Genomic DNA, 17,116 nt, shown 5'->3' with positions numbered 1-17,116 from the left:
ATACTTCTCTGTTAGTTCCAAATGTCTTCAAGGCCATGTACAGGGGGAGCTGCATTACTCTGAATTTTGCATCTTCAGCATACAGCAAAATACTAAAGGAAATTGAGAAGACTTCAGGCAATCTAAAAAATCTAAACCACAGAAGTAATATATAAAATATGATTTTTAAAGTAAAAAGGACTGTTAAACAGCTATACATTGTCTATTACCTGAATTTGTGTCTTATAAAAGCAGCTGAAAAAAATTCCACAATGCAAATCTTGTTATAAAACAGAAGGCCAACTTAAGCAGTTAAAGTTGAGAAGTTAAGCAGTTAAAGAGACTTTTTTTTAAAAGAGACTTTTTTCTTTTGCCATATTTCACACTTTTCAATAAAAGATTAAAAAAATATACACTTCAATAAAATAGAAAAAAAATCATCCAACAAGAAGTGATTGATGATATAAAAGAAATCTAATATGATGCCTAAGTATATCCTATTCCTGGATTAAGAGTACTGGTGCTGTTTTGTTTTTAAGTACATATGTAGGTCACACTATTTGTGAAAAGCTTCTAGGCGCATTCTGTTTGGATCTTCTGGATGTCTCAGGGCCATTCCGAATCGCAGCAGCAGCTCAACGTAAGGTGGCCAAAACGACTCATTGATTGTTACATAAGGTTCATGTGGTGTGGCCATTAATTTATTTATCAGAATCTGGAAGACCAAAAGGATAAGATTTAGGAAATAAACAAAACAGCCAGATTTTTATCTTCTTTAACCAAATTTATACAACTTCCTGTAATGTAGGCAATATAAGAAATATACTACAGGAGAAATATACTACAGGACTACAGGAGAAATACAAGACCTGTTCAAAGTAAAAGCAAAGAATTTCCAATTAATTTCATTGCATCATTTTTTATGTAAAAATTAGAACCAGAATTCTCCTTTTATTGAGAATAAATACAGACTAAATTCCTTATCTAAATAGAGAATTTGTTACTGGAGTTAAAAACAAAATCAGTTTTGACATGCTGGAGACAGCATTTATGCCCTCATAATATTGCTCATCGGGAATATTGCACACATTACAGATTAAGTAATCTTACCTATCCCATGGTGCTCTTTCTATTGATCCCAGATATTTCATCCTTCCACTCAGAGGTTCTAAATGTTATACTTTCCCAACTTCAGTAAGTACAAAATATTGTCTGCCCCCCTTATTGCTAAAGACAAACTCAAAATCCTTGCTACCAGACTATATTCTTTTTTCACCTGTTGCTATTTAAAAAAAACAAACCCCAAATACACAACTGCTCTTCAGAACATTCCGAAGAATTGTTCCAGTTTTGTACTTATCTGACGCAATTATGAGAATTTACTTCAAATGCATTATTTGAGATGAATTTCTACTTAGTCTCTTTGGTCATCTGATATTCCAAAATAGCCTTTATGGCTGTAACGTTTATATCTGTATGTAAGAAAACACTTTTCAAATTTAACAGGGACTTCAAGCTAGAACCACATCACTCAACAAATAAAAACCTCCCAGAAAACAAAGATAAGGGACACTGACACTTTAGGCCAAGACAATTAAAATTAAAAACAAATCTGAATTTTTCAAATTAGTATGTTCCTCCAAATGGAAATCAGGCATTACTTGGATGTGTTCACATTTTAAGGAGATTAACAATAACATAAAATATGAAGGGCAATTTTTAAGCATTAGAAGAACTTTAAAATTCTAATTCCAAGAGAAACTGTGCCAATTCTAAGTTCTGATCTGTTTTCAAGCTGTGCCTAATTTGACATTAATAGGTATGCTCAGATATCTGAAGCATGTGAAATTATTTTGATGATGCAAGCATAAAGCCCGGGTTTTAAACTAAAGTACAACAATGTCATAGTGATCAGATAACAGCATCTTAGTACCAGAAAGTTTTTATCCATCACATTGTGCCTCAGAAAAAAACTTTTTCCCCCACAGACATTTTATATATATAGATACTTTGAACTGTCTGAAGAGAAAGGATAGAAGAGGAATAAGAAACTTCACTTCAAATGCTACATTTAAGGCAAGAAGGAAAATTATGCTTTGTAATTCAAATTCATAGATTGCACTGTAATTAAAAACTCACACGAAGCACTTATAAAATAAATTAGAAATGCATTAATTGGATCGGTTTCCTCATATGAGAAGATAATCATACCTGAGACTACATATTTGTTGGTCCTTCTGAGATTACACATGAACTGTAACTGTTATTGCATTAAGTTCAGAAATATTTTTATTGAAACAGTACAAAATATAGTGTGAAATGGACCAATTTTTTTGTTAAGCACTGTATTTTTCTCTCCTAATACGAGCCACTAAGGCGCATAAAACTTCTTTAAACTAAACATTACAAAATCAAGAAATAAGAGATAACCACTCTCCAGCTTAAACTGAAGATTATTGCCACAGCTCTTGTAAAAACTGGGGTTTTATTTTGATAGGAATTAAAATAGAAAACTGACTTATCTGAATATCTCTTCTTTCAGTTTAAAACCATTCCCCCTTGTCCTATCACTATCTACCTGTATAAAAAGTTGCTCTCTCTCTTTTTTACAGGCCCCCTTTAGTACTGGAAGGTTGCAATGAGGTCTCCCGAAGCCTTCTTAAAGATGTAAAATTCTTAAACATTCTACATTAACTATCATAACCAAATGCCAGATACTGTCATTCATCTTATTAATATTAATAAATGCATACCATTTTATTGCTATTGTTATTATTATTATATGATCTGAGTATTGAAAAATCCTCCAAATCTCTACATAACAAAACTATCTTACCTCTAAAATCTCTTGCAATGCTAGCAGTTCTACAGCTGGCTCTGAAGAAAAGTTCTGGAAAGATAAACACCCCCACAGCCAAATTAACAAAACCTCAAACTAGTAAGGAAAGATGTTAATTAACAAATGAAAATAATCACACAATTATTTGATTGCATAGTGCACAACAGATGAAAACTTTTACTTAGATTTAATCATGACAGAAATACAAGGTAGTATTTAAAACTACCAGTTCAAAATCCTACACTTCAAATGTAACATTTTTTTAATTATTAAAAGAGATTAATCTTAATTGATCATGTTTCTATTTGTGTTTATATTTAAATAAAACCAAGTTCATCACATTTATAATGTAGTATAGTGCAGAACCTTCTATGAATATGAATATGTTAGGGAAAAAATGTTTTTCATGAGCTTTAGATAAATATTTACAATACAAATTTGACAAAATTCAAGACTTCATTTCATAGTGCTTTCATATTTTTTCATGATTTGCCAATGAATATTTATTTACTCTTACTTTAAATTCAATTTTCAAAAATGAACAGCTTAAGAAATACAATAATCAAAAATTGGGGGGGAGGGATTATTATTATTTCTAATAATAAAAATATTATTAGAAAATTACTTGTTTTCCTTTGTAGCAAGCAAATCAAGCCATTTGTCTATACACCAATAGAGATTCCTTAGGTAGCAACGCTACTGGATCTGCTTGTGCTGTTGCACGGTGAACCTGATTCTTTAATTTTTCAGTTTTATTCTTTTTACCCTTCCACTTCACTTTCAACAAAATTAAGGAGGTAATGCAGCACTGGCAGCTGCTTACTCAGAATTGCTGTTGAATACGTCAATTAAGTCCTAAGATATTAATAGCTGCACTGGACCTTATAGGAACTTCTGGAACAGAAGAAGAATACAAGCAAGAAAGAAAAACTTGTAAAAAGCAAGTTCTGGCACCTTTTTTTCAGTGACACTTTGTAATATTATCACCTTCAGAGTCAGAAGGGGGACACACTGCCTGCTCCGTGGCAATGTTGCAAACCATGGAGGCTCAATAATGCCTATCTTTGTGCCTTTATCTTGATACTTGGCTGAGGAAATAGAACTTACACTAAGTGAAAAACATTCCTTAGAGCAAACATAAGGATACTTCACAGCCTCAGCTGTTTTATTTCCCTGGTCAAAAATACTACTTTGTAACTTAAGGTAGTGGGTTCAATATTCATGTTTCAAAGTTGAAATCAGATTATGACTTCAGCAATTATTAAAACTGATTGTATACAAAGAATAATATCCTAAGGATATTAGTGTGAAGAGGTTTGTACTCTCACAGAACTAGCAAACTTATTTTGCTAGGTTTATCGTACACATTGTATACTTCGTAAAATTATTTTACTTATATATTTTGTCACCGATACAATAAGTACCTTTAATTAATTAATGATTATAAAGTCAATTTAAGCAGGATGCGCAGCATTTAGTTATTTAACCTGAAAGGCACCTTCTTCTCCTTTTTGTCAGATAGATTCACATAAAGAAAATTCCTCAACTTATGACTTTTCATATTCTTCTCTTGAAAAAAAAAAAAGTAGTTTTTTATCCAAGATTTAAAATGCAAGCTAATTCTTACCACAGTCACCACCTATATTAAAGGTGTTGGACTATGGCAAGGGAAGCTGACCTGGGCTGCTGTGACCCAGCCTTCACTCGCACTCCCAATCTCAGATGCATGTGCCTGGTGAAAGAAAGGTAGAACTAGACCAGCGAGGCTTCTAGCAGTTCACACTACTCTGCAGCTGTGTCCTACAAATGTCAGCCACACGTATTTGTCTCATACAGGGCTATTGCGAACATAAGATGTTTCCACAAAGTGCAGCGTACGGGGGACCTGTAGTTAAGCCACTGAGACCCAAATGAGTCAAACGACATAGAAGAAACTGAATTCACAAGGAGTGAAAAGAAAGAAAAAGACATGTCAGAAAACAAACCGTGTTTAAGAGTTCAGGAAATGCATAAATAAAAGTTAAACTAAGGAAAGATAAAACCTTGTGCTGAAATTATTAAAAATAAATTTTTTGTTTTAGTAAAAGTAATTGGTGACAGCCAACATGCCTTCATTGAAGACCAATTGCACCCAACAAATTTGGTGGCCTTTTATGATGGAGTTATAGTGTTGCTGGAGAAGGGAAGAGCAACTGATGTCATCTACCCAGACTTGTGCAAAGCATTTGATATCCTTGCATCCAAAGCATGACATCTGTGGTGGGGGGAAACAGTTTTCCCCCCTAGAGTTATAAAAGTGGTAACCCCCGAGGGGGTGGTGACCCTTGGGGTTTGAGCCAATGAGCGCTCCTGCGAAATATAAACATTATCACACTTAGACCAGAAGAGAAGAGTTGTAGTAGTTGTTGTTGAAGAAGAAGCCATGTTGTGAAGCCACGAGGAGAAGCAGCGGGAGCCCCCACTGGGGGCTGGGCCCCCCCAGCCTCCAGTTGGGGGCCGCAGGGACTCGGAACAGTGTTAAAACTGGACTGAGTATCTGTAGCTGAAAGCTGGGGGAAGCTTCTGCATCGGGAGCAGCAAAGGGAGCAGCGGCAAACAGCACTGACCGAGAAGCGGTGGCAGAGAGCCAGCAGTAGATAAGAAGCAGCAAACAAGCAGCAGAAGCCGATATGCAGTCGAGCAGGAAGACACAGAATTGTCTGAGAGAGCAGAGAGAGAGCCAGTAGCAGAGAGCAGGACTAAGCCACTACAGAGAGAGAGTTTTGGGGGTAAGAACTGAAAACCAAAACTTCCCCCAACTCTCTCCTCTCATAGAGAGGAGGGGGTGGTGGACCCCCACTTGAAAGGGGTCTTGAAGTACAGCAGCACTGCAGAAAGAAGCTAGCAGCCAGCTTGAGTCAGAGCCAGAAGCTCTGCAAGGGGCTTGAATCCCCGAAGATAGGGACTGTCACGAAGACCCCTGCACTTTGTGGTATGACGTGGTGAAGTGACCTTTGTCCCAGTGAACACAGCCCATGGAAGAGAAGACCCTCGTTTTGGAGACGGAGGGCTGAGGGGCTTGGATATCCCCTCATGTGTATTGGCAAAGATCCAGCTGCAGCTGCTGCATTGGAAGAGAGAACGAGACACTGCTGCCCTAGAGAGACTTGCTGCTCATAAGTGGGAAGGATTTTTCTCCTTCTTCCCTCCTGGACTTTTATTTGGAAGGGAGAAGAGATTTGATCCACTGTAAATACTGTATGTCATGGTAGAGATAGTTGAGATTGTGTATGTAGTGTATTATACTATTTATTTGTTGTACAGTCTTGTAATATAACCCTTCCCCCCATTCTGAGTCTCGTGTGGTGTCTGGAAAACCCATCTCACGCTAGGTTGAGATGTGGGAGGGGGGCTAGGAACTAGGGAATTGGATTTTGGGACTCTCAAACCATGACACATCCTTGTCTCTAAATTGGAGAGACTGAGAGCAAAATGTGTCATATTTACTAATAGTGGTAAACGAAGGCATTGGTATGCAGAAAAACTAAGATTAAACAAAATAAGATGTTTGAATAATACATTGAAAAAGATCATCGTGTCTTGAAATCTCCATTTACTATTTTTCTATGCAAAAGATACAAAATACTTATGCGCAAAATCAAGATTTTTTTTAACTAAAAGCTTCCTCAGTTACAAATAACAGATGGAAAGAGACAAGGGTGTAATTAGTTGCTTTGGTGATGGATGTGAGCTAGTAGTTTTGTTTATAATATTGTTTTTTACCAGGTTCCAAAAAGATCAATCCAAGTGAAAACAAATATAGAAAATGGGTATTATTAGGATAAGCCAGGGAATTGAAAAATAGTCTTATGTGAGAAGAACATAAAAGTGTTGCTATTTCAAATAGCAAAACGAAGAAAGAGAAGGTATAAGATTGCTGTCTAAAAATACATCAGAGGAATAAACACAAGAAAGAAAAAGACTATTCTAAGAAAAATACTGGTGCGAGAATAGATAGATCTGTGTTAGACATAGATAAATTTAGACTGGAAGCTACAAGAGTTTCTAACCAGAGTACTGAGGTGCTAAAAAACTCCCAGTAGAAGCAGCAGTAATAAAAATTATCTGTTTTAAAATGGATCTCAATGATAATATTAAAGGAATTATATTTTGTGGTTGTCTGAAATAACAGGGAACTGGATGAAAGAAATCCTTTCTATTTGTGTCATCTTAAGTATGTCTGAAATCAAAATCATGCCCCTGCCTTTAATTTTTAGCTTTTTTGTATCTATCAAATACTAGAGTAATAGTTTTATTTTTACCGCAGACTTTGAATTTATTATGCAAAATACTCCCTGGCTGCCTATTTTCCCTAAAGTTTTGAGATCATTTTTGGCCCAATTTGCCTGAACAAAATCTGATGGTTAACATTCTAAACTACTCTGTAATTATAAACACTTGTCCTTATTGTTCTAAAACCACTGTTAGACAATTAAAATTTGCTTTGCCAAGGAAAACAGGAATCCATTTGCCTAGCTGAGTAAAAAAGAAAATGGGTCAGTTTGGATTGAACCCCCCACCATTTCCAAATTTGGCACAGCTTGCAGTTCAGTAGGAAATACAATACATTATTATGCATTAAGAAAAGAAAATATCCAGCTAGAAACAGCCTTAAATAATATAAACGAACCTGAAATACATAAATTAAACCTAAAGGATCATCTGTAAGAACTATACTTATTTCAAAATATAACTGCAGATTCTATGCTAGTGACTTTAAACAGATACTGCATCTAATAATATAGAAATTGAACATTTTAAATTTAATAGTCATAGAAAAATCTTACCTTGTTTATGGCACTTCCACTATCCTTTGGAAGGGGAAAATGTTCATCCAGGAATTCACCCAGAGCACTCAAGAGTTCTTTCTTATACGTCTTTAATTGCAACATTTTATTGTGCAGTTCCTCCAATCCTCTAATTTCCAAATAGTGAAAACATAGCCATAGAGTATGAAATCAAATAAAATAATTTAAAAGTTCTTCATAAGTAAAAAAACCCCTCATATTCAGTTCTTACAAATGCAGCATCTTGAATGACAGAATATAGTAGCGATATTTTCCATGTTTCAAATCTGGATTACTGAGCAATTATTTGAACTATTTAACAAAACAAAGAGTATGTGTTATGAGTTTGTTTGTTCATTTGCTCCTGTTCATATTTGAATTCTTCAATATAAAAACTCAACAGTGTAGAAATACCTTGTTTTGTAAAGTTGTTCAACTTGGGGTTTTGTCTCTTCTTCAATTCTGTTAAGAGTATTTAGCATCTGTTCCTGTTCCTCATACCACTGCTGTTCTCTTTGAAACATGAAAAGCAGTAAATGGCACAACAGAAAAATAGTTCTTCTGGGCAGTCAAAAAAAAAAGCTTAACAGCATTCTAAATTCCAAATTATTATATTACCTTTTCAGATCTTCTTCTAGTTGTTTATTCTTTGAACAAACTGCTGATAGCACCTTTTCAAGATCATTCTTTACTTTCTGCAACTATAAAAAAGTAAAAATGAAACTACAGTTTGCAGGTAGCCCAGTCTGTAGTATTCATTCTATGTAAGGCTACATCTCTAAATCTGATACAGAGGGCCAAAATGATCTGCAAATTCTTAAGAAATAAGGCTATAGTGTGACACACTATTTTAGAATCCAGTTTAAAATGCAGGAGGCTCTTTAAAATGTTACTGTCACCAGTTGCTCATTAGTGTCCTATTGAAACTCTGCAAAACAACATAGTTAATTTTACCTGAAGCAGATTATGGAGCATACACATGAACTGCTCAGCTGATGAATGACTGAGGAGAAAACGTCTACAGCACCAGGGCTGTATTGTCTGAATCACTGCAACTGCTTGCAAAAATGAATCCATGCTAACTGCACTAACATAAAAAGTATAGAAAACAAAGATGCTGCAAAAGAGACTAATGGCTTCCATGATTTAAATGGTCCTTGATGCTATGGACATATCTGGGAGAGGAAAGAAGGAGAAATAAAACCACTGCAGCCAGAAGCTATAGGCACTGCTGAATCTAGGGAACAGTGGACTCTCAGTGGGCGGGGTCATTCATTACAGAATGGGTAAGGAATACATGTTCAGGAATACATTCAGTGCAGGTGTGCAGCTGCAGTGTGAGCTGCTGGTTGAGCCCCTGGTGGGCTGGAGCCAAAGCCTGAGCCAAGATGCCATGAACTGCTGACCCCTTGCATAACAAAGGGCCCAGGGACCTGTGGGCCAGCCAGGAGACCTAGACACTGAGAGTCTCCCCAGGAGCCAATGACTCTCGGACCTTCCAGAGTTTAGACCAAAAAGGTATAAGGTATATATATATAAGGTATATATAAAGGTATAAAAGGTATAAAAGTTCTGGGTCCCTCCTCAGAGGCACCCTTTGAGCTGTTATTTTGTTATTATTGCACCATTATTAAATTATGTTAAGGATCTGGATGTCTGAGACTTTTGTGGGAAACCTGAGGTCAAGCCTCAGGTACGGATTTCTTACTCAGGAAGGCAAAAGTAAGGAAACCTATCTTAAGGGCAGGTGTCAGAGGATGGGGTGAGGCTCTTTTGAGTGGTGTCCAATGATAAGACAAGGGGCAACAAGCACAAACTTGGAACACAGGAAGTTCCATCTGAAAATGAGGAAAAATTACTTTAATGGAGGGTGAGCACTGTAACAGGCTGCCTAGAAAGGCTGTGGAGTCTCCTTGTTTGGAGATATTCAAAAGCCACCTGGATACAATCCTGTGAGGCACTTAGGGACAGGGTGGATTTGGATAGTTGGATAGAGGCAAAATACTGTTTATTGTGTGTTACTTACTCACTGACTTGTGCAGTAAGTCAGTTTAAAAGCTCATTCGATACAACTAGAAAATTTTAGTAGTTATAATACAGAGGAAAATAAACAATTAGAACAACAACAGTGCCTGAAGGAAAATACACAGTATCTTAGCAGTAGTCCATCCCAAGAACAGTCATAGGAAAATGCAGCAATTTTATATAGTTTTTCTTTTTTTTCCCCAGCAAAAGTTTATTATCTCTTAACAAACAAAAAGACTTACCTCTTCTTTTCCTAATTCTAACAATACATCTGGATTGGTAGAAATTGCTGAAAAATAAAATGAATTGGTGGGTTTTTTTCACTGAATGATAAAGACTTATTTATACTGAAAAGCAGCCCAGCTAGAGAGAAACTTGCGTAGCCTCTAAAAAACCAGTTTGGCTGTCAGCACCAATTTAACCTTATTTTGTGGTGTCTGGCTGGACTAACCTACTATCATGATTCAGCAATTTAAACTAGACTGAAAAAAGTGCAGTGTTAATGCCTCTGTTATACAGTGCAGTTATAATGCCTCTGAATTAGCCCTAGGTATATAGGCATAATGACTGTACATCACATTTCAATATACTTCAATATAACCAAGCCTGATTTTTTTCAGCAGAAGGCATTCCATCAGCATTACTAATGTGGGCAATCAGACTTCACCAGTCTTCCAATTCCGTGTTAAACAGCCTCCAAATGCTTCACCAGGACTATAAATCCTACCATTTTTAAGAACTTAGAAAGCATGTCCCCATCCCTTCTGTTCACAAGAACAGCTACATGCAGGGAGATGAAAGGCCTAGCAATATCAATATTCTAAATCTAACACTGAGCAACAACAGTACTTAATAAGGGAAAGCATGGTACAGTTTAAGAATATGGAAATGTTTCCCCAGAATGCTTCTGCAAAATGCAGTGATTTATGGATCATGGATTTTCAGAATAAAAAGTGAACTGTTGTATTTTACAGCCTTCAGTGCACTCCAGTCAATTCTCACTTCCATGTCAACTTAGAGCATCTACATAAAACTACAACTTTTTTTGAAAGTGAACTATTTGAACACATTAACAGGAGAAATGAAAGCTACTCTAACAGATTTGAATCTTAATATGACAGGGATTTTTTGGTGAAAGTTTGGGCCTCAAATCTCTTAATCTTAAAAATAATTATTTAAATAAAAGCTTTTCCTTTAAGAAAAAGGAAAACCCTTACCCCTTTCCTGAAAGCACTAAACATCTCCTAAATACATACTCTTGATTTCATAAATTTAGAAAAGTACTTTTTTTTGTCATGTTACAGTTTTTACCTCAATAAATTTTGAGAAGCCTTAGCTGAGCAGTTTTAAAAGCAGTGTTTGTTCTGAGATGAAAATCAGAAAAATTACTGAGTTAAAAATACACAAAATTACACATCCCAATAAAATCCCTTTTACTTAGGCAATTACTGTTTCTAAATATTGACACAAAATTTGACTACTACGCTGCCAAATTAACCTTAAGAGCTGCAGGAGGTAGTGGTCTGTGCTATTATTAGAACAATATTTCTTTAATTACATGAATATCCTACACCCCCTGATAAAACTCATTGGTAAACTTTTATTCCCATTAACTGGTGTATTTGAAGAAACCCATACATCTCTTCCTCCTGCAACTTCCTGCTGATGTGATTATTATAAGCCCTCATTTATCAATTATTATCAATCTCTATGATTGGCTTGTAACACTTCCTCATTTTTAGATGCCTAATCCTGAGTTCAAGCTTCCTGTTCAATATTCATATTGAGTGAGTATGAGAATAGAAGGCCACATCTTCCTGGGAAAGAAAACCACTAACTGTAATTTAGTGCAGGAACAACGTAGATCTGAGACATCGGGGCAATGCATTTACAGCTGCCATTGTAAAGTCACTGGTTGTTTTATCTACTAACAGTTAAAGCTTATTCAGTTGTAGAGTCACTACACTTGCAAAAATCAAATGTCAGACAGAACTGTCTAGTGATACAAAGCACAATTACTAAGCAAAATACTATCAGATGCTAGGAAAGTAAAAGCCAGTACCATGCACATGTTTACAGAAACTCCTATTAAAACAAAACAAAAAGGTATTTAGCAGAATACTGTTATTTTGCTAAGAAAAATAGAAATTATGCAGAGACCATGACCGTTTTATACGGTTTAAAACACGATTGCTTTCATTTCCTTAGTTTGCAAAGGTGAAAGTTAAATTCTATTTTTATAAGCCAAATGCTTTTTAAAAAGTTTAAATTCAGCTGATTTAGCAGATCTAGAGCTATATAAATAGCAGCAGAAATGGAGAAAGAACAAGAGACTAAAGTAAAAGCTTTGCAAAAATAAAATTTGCATTGTGAACTCAAGTCTGTTTGCCAATACTGTGCTCAAAAAAATGTAGAACTGCCAAGTTATAACCTCTGAAAATAAGGTTTAAAATTGAAATGCTGACAGGCCCTCATTTACAGGAAATTAACTGGCCACTATCAAAAGCAGAAACCAAAGTAACAAGACAGCCTGACATTCATGCTCTATTAGTAAATTGTATGAAATCAGTATTTCTGCTATTTTCATTTAGATAATTTCAGATAATGTTTTCAATTAAGTAATTCAAGACAAACAGTAGATAGAAAAAAGCCAAGATGGACATATAAATAAGCAAAGTGGACTCATCTTCATACAAGCACTATAACTATATATATTCAAATTCTTAGCAGCAATTTCTTTTTAGTTCCCTTGGAAAGGTAGCCAAAAGGGCAAAGCTTTGGCTGCAAAGTATTATTTGCATTACAATATGCATAGATAATTTCTCTATTAAAAAATTAATAATAAATATTATAGTCTGGGAACAAGTAAGAATAGTTGAACAAAGCAAGCCAGCAAGCCAAAAAAATAGGTCAAGCCCTAAGGATATTTTTAAGCCAATAGCTTAAAGTTTAATACACATATTTTAGTAAGGAAATTTAACAATCCCAGGTATTTCACCCAGATAAAAAATAAGTGCTTTCAATTAATTTGCTTTAAGCCAGCATCTTATTCATGAATAGCAGCAGGGAACCAGTACGTCCTAAATTCATTCAATGCCATATACTTTTGGTCTACATACCTCTCAGAAGTATTTGAGGCTGACAATTCTTGAAGACAGGCTTACAAAGCTGAACTACTTATTTATTCTAATAGGCCAAAAGTATCTATTTATAAGAAAGAAAAACCATTTTTCCCCAGCTTCTCTTATTTGATCATGATATGCAGCAAGTACATGGACTTTGAAAGAAGCTGGAGAACTGCCTTTAATGTTGATCTGAAAAGGCATTTCCATTTGGCCAAATGACAAAACATTGGAATTCACCATAGGCTGTCTAAAACACATTCCTATCAGTTTGTAAACACTAAAAAACCAAGCCTCTTCTGGCTTAAAAATATTCAAATGAGCCAATGTATTAATTTAAAGACTGTTAAGTTTTACTGGGTTGTGCAGGTGCTAACAGGTCCTTGACAGGAGACATAACAGTGAGTGCTACCAGTATACTAATGATAGGGTAGTGTGAACTGATTTAAGAGTCTCCAAATGGGACATCTGAAAACACAGATTACTTTAGTCGCACTTCAATTTTGCATGGTTTTATTTCCATTCTTTGGCCACATCAGCCTTGTGAGAGAGTGAAATCAGTCAGCACTGATGCTTATGTAAAAAGAAAATTTTGAAGAACTGAGGAATTTATACCTTTTGACTGATAATGCTTAACAAATTTTAAAAATCACTTGTGGTTTGTGCTTCACAGGATCAGTAAGTGTCCTAGATTTCTGTTTTGTTAAAATAAAACTCTAGTGTCTTTTACCATCTTATCTTGAGCTGAAATCTCCAATCCCTGTTAAATCCAAAACAGGTATTTTATTATGGTGTAATGGGCTTAACACTAAAGGTCTACTCCAAAGTTTCAACTAATACATCACAATACAACATACTTTTGTGAAGTATTAGTAAAAAAATAATCAGAAGAGGTATGGTTAAAACTATACCTGGGTAAATTATTGTTAGCTTATTAGCAATATTTGCAAAGATGAAAAAAATGTAATAGATTCTTAAAAGAGAAGATGAAGACAATATTATTTGACAAAGTAGTTCTGTTCTAAAAAGGAAACACAAATGAAAGATGGAGAAGAAACAATCACACAGAGAAGAACATGAAGGAGGGTAACAGCATAATGGACTTCCGTTATTTTGTTAGATCTGCTAACAGTTATGTTTCCACTTAATTGACTGATGAATGGTGGTATAAATCATGCATTTATTTGTGCAGAATTATAAGATTAGGTTATAGAGGAAATCACTTTTAAGTCAACTTAGAACTGAAGTGCAAAAAGAATAAAGAAATGAAACATACACGCTACTGTGCAAAGTATTTAATTTTTAAGTAGTACGAAAACACAATCGGCAGACATTCAATATACCAACAGTTTAAAGTGCCTAGATGAAAGAAACTGCAGAAGTTTATATAAGCATCCTTTACAGGGAAACAGTTACTTACTTTCAGGACTTCTCTCATGGCACTCTTGATAATCTACTATTAAAGCTTTCCATTGCAGCATTAACAAGGCAAGCTGTGTAACAAGAAAAGAAGCATCTTTAAAAGTGTTAAGTTGCACTGGTGTAAAATGAGGTAGAACAGGATAGAAGTTAAATTAATAAGTTCATACAGTAGAAGTATTAATAAGTTCATACAGAAGAGCATCTATGACAAAAGAACACTTATTCCTTCAAAATATTTTAAAGTCACTTGTAGGGATCAAAAACATTTATATTATTTTTTCAAAACGGGGAAATGAGAAGGAGTTGGAGTTGGCATTTTCCCCCTAATTTTCTTTGCAGTGACTGCAACTAAAGAGGAGCTACTAGAAGCAATAACAAATACTTCACATCCTGACTTCTCCTTCATGGCTGAACCTGCTCATCCCACAGTTGGACAACATGTCCAGAAGGATACTATGATGGACAGTATCAGAATGACACTTATCAAGAAGAAATTACATAGGCACTAATTAGGAAATAGTCCAAATAGGTATTGAAGTTACACACCTCTCCATTTTGCTGCCTATGTTAATCATTCATCAGTTGTGCGCTTCAAAGTTAGTAAATCTGTCCTTATCTTGACCCATGAGGCTTCAGTTATATTTCCTTTCCAATGTCCAGCTGAGGAGGGACAGGCAGCTTTAGCAGGCACCTGGTGGCAAGACAGGGTCAAACCCACCGCAGATGCACTGAGGGTCCTAAGGGAACTGGCAAATGAAGTGGCAAAGCCACTATCCATCATATTTGAAAAGTCACAGCAGTCTGCTGAAGTTTCTGAATGTAAGAGGGTACACATAACCCGTATTTTTAGAAACAGAAAGATCCAGGGAACTACAGATTTGTCAGTCTCATCTTTGTGCCCAGCAAGATCATGGAGCAGATCCTCCTGTAAAATATGCTGAAGCACATGAAGATGAGAAGGTGATTGGTGTTATGCAACGTGACTTCACTAAGGGCAAATTGTGCCTGACAAATCTGGTGGCCTCCTATAACAGGATTACAGCATTGGTGGATAAGGGCAGAGCAACTGATGTAATCTACCTGGACTTGTGCAAAGCATTTGACACTGTCCTGCACGACATCCTTGTCACTCAAGTGGACAGACACAGATTTGACAGACAGATCACTTGGTGGGTAAGGAACTGGCTGGATGGTTACTCTCAGAGGGGTAGTCAACAGTTCAACGTCCAGGCAAAGACCAGCGATGAGTGGCAATCCTCAGGGGTTGTTTTAGAGACCAGCACTGTGTAACATCTTTGTTGGCAACGTGGACAGTGGGATTGAGTGCTGCCTCGGCAAATTTGCTGACACCAAGCTCTGTGATGCAGCCAACATGCTGGAGGGAAGGGATGCCGTCCAGAGGGACCTGGACAGAATTGAGAGCTGGGCCTGTGCAAAACATGAAGTTCAACAAGACCACATACAAGGTCCTGTACCTGGGGTCAGGGCAAACCCTGGTATCAATACAGTCTGGGGAATGAATGGATTGCAAGTAGCCCTGTCAAGAAAGACCTGGGGATCCTGGTGGATGGAAATCTGGATATGACCCAGCAATGTGCTCTTGCAGCCCAGAAAGACAACCATGTCCTGGGCTGCGCCAAAAGCAGTGTGGTCAGCAGGCTGAGGGAGGGGATTCTGCCCCTCTACTCCACTCTGGTGAGACCCCACCTTGTGGCAGGAAGAATGTAACAAGGAACCATGGGAGTTGTAGTCTTCCGGGTTCTCATGCATGCTTAGACAGTACTTGATTGTCATTGGTTGGAAGATCACATGACATGTTAAGGCGCTGTATTTAAACCTAAGCGTTGGAAATAAACGGCAATTCTGCTCTGGCACTCGTTCGTGTCTGAGTGGGGTTCGTGCCCTTATACAACACCTCACCACCTGAAGTGCTGCAACATCTCTCCTCCTCCTCCGAAGAGAGGCTAGGAGAGTTGACATTGTTCAGCCTGGAGAAGGCTCCGGAAAGACCTTAGAGCAGCCTTGCACTACCTGAATGGTACTTGCAGGCCTAAAAGCAAGCTAGAGAGGGACTACTTACATGAGCATTGTAGTGATAGGGCAAGGGGCAATGGCCTTAAGCCGAGAGAGGACAGGTTTAGATTAGATATTAGGAAGAAATTTTTCATTGTGGGAGTGCAGAGACACTGGAGCAAGTTGCCCAGAGAAACTGCGGATACCCATCCTAGAAGGGTTCCAGACCAGGCTTTGAGCAACCTGATCTACTGAAGGTATCCCTGCCTACGCCAGGGGTGCTGAAAATAGATGACCTTTAAGGTCCCTTCCAACCCAAGCCACTCTATGATTCTACGGTCTTTACAGAAAACAAAATATTTAGTGGAAAACAAAAAAACCCAAAGAACTGTCTTACCTTGGTATCTGATTGTAGCAGTGTTTCTATTCCTAGAAGCATTAGCTTGCTTTGACACTTGGTAGAAAAGAAACAAAACACAAGCAATGTTTGTTTACTCTTCCCTTTTGTAAGAACAGAACACAATGCTTAGAAAGTTCAACATAACTTTTTTAATATAGGAATAAAAGAGTTGTGACTTGGATCCCACCACATCCCTCAGCTCCTTACCCAGAACAGCGACTTAAGAAGTATTTTGAAATCGCACCACAGTAAAGCAGAACTTAATTAACTGGAAAGTAGAAAAGTAGCAGCTAAAAAAAGATGTATCATTTGAGTAAGAAGGCAAATTATGAGGGAAAAGTTCATATCAGGAAAGGCACTGATCATATGAAGAACATAAGAAACTGGGAAAAGAGTCATGGACAAAGCTGAACAGGGAAGCTGCTGAGAAGTTAACACACTTTCTGCTACTCCTCTGGCTCTCCAAAGAGATTAATCGCATTTTAATACA

General features: G+C 36.7%; 1 protein-coding gene across 2 annotated transcripts in view; it reads right to left on the bottom strand.

The window, feature by feature from the left end:
* Nucleotides 1–397: 397 nt before the first annotated feature.
* Nucleotides 398–17,116, bottom strand: part of CENPK (centromere protein K) — a 21,117-nt gene continuing 4,398 nt past the window's right edge. Inside the window, exons 3-10 of one of the 2 annotated variants that reach the window (XM_027671430.1) lie at nt 16,624–16,680; nt 14,212–14,284; nt 9,912–9,958; nt 8,263–8,345; nt 8,059–8,157; nt 7,645–7,774; nt 2,816–2,869; nt 398–694 (exon numbers count right to left, since the gene is read on the bottom strand). In XM_027671430.1, coding sequence (XP_027527231.1) covers nt 536–694; nt 2,816–2,869; nt 7,645–7,774; nt 8,059–8,157; nt 8,263–8,345; nt 9,912–9,958; nt 14,212–14,284; nt 16,624–16,680 — 702 coding nt within the window. In that variant the 3' untranslated portion in view covers nt 398–535. The remainder of the gene's footprint in view (nt 695–2,815; nt 2,870–7,644; nt 7,775–8,058; nt 8,158–8,262; nt 8,346–9,911; nt 9,959–14,211; nt 14,285–16,623; nt 16,681–17,116) is intronic. The other variant, XM_027671431.1, reaches the window with a different exon arrangement.

The sequence above is a fragment of the Neopelma chrysocephalum genome, unplaced genomic scaffold (assembly GCF_003984885.1).
Source record: "Neopelma chrysocephalum unplaced genomic scaffold, ASM398488v2 Primary Assembly neopelma1_97102, whole genome shotgun sequence".
NCBI lineage: Eukaryota > Metazoa > Chordata > Aves > Passeriformes > Pipridae > Neopelma > Neopelma chrysocephalum.
This window is presented reverse-complemented; position numbering and strand designations above follow the sequence as displayed.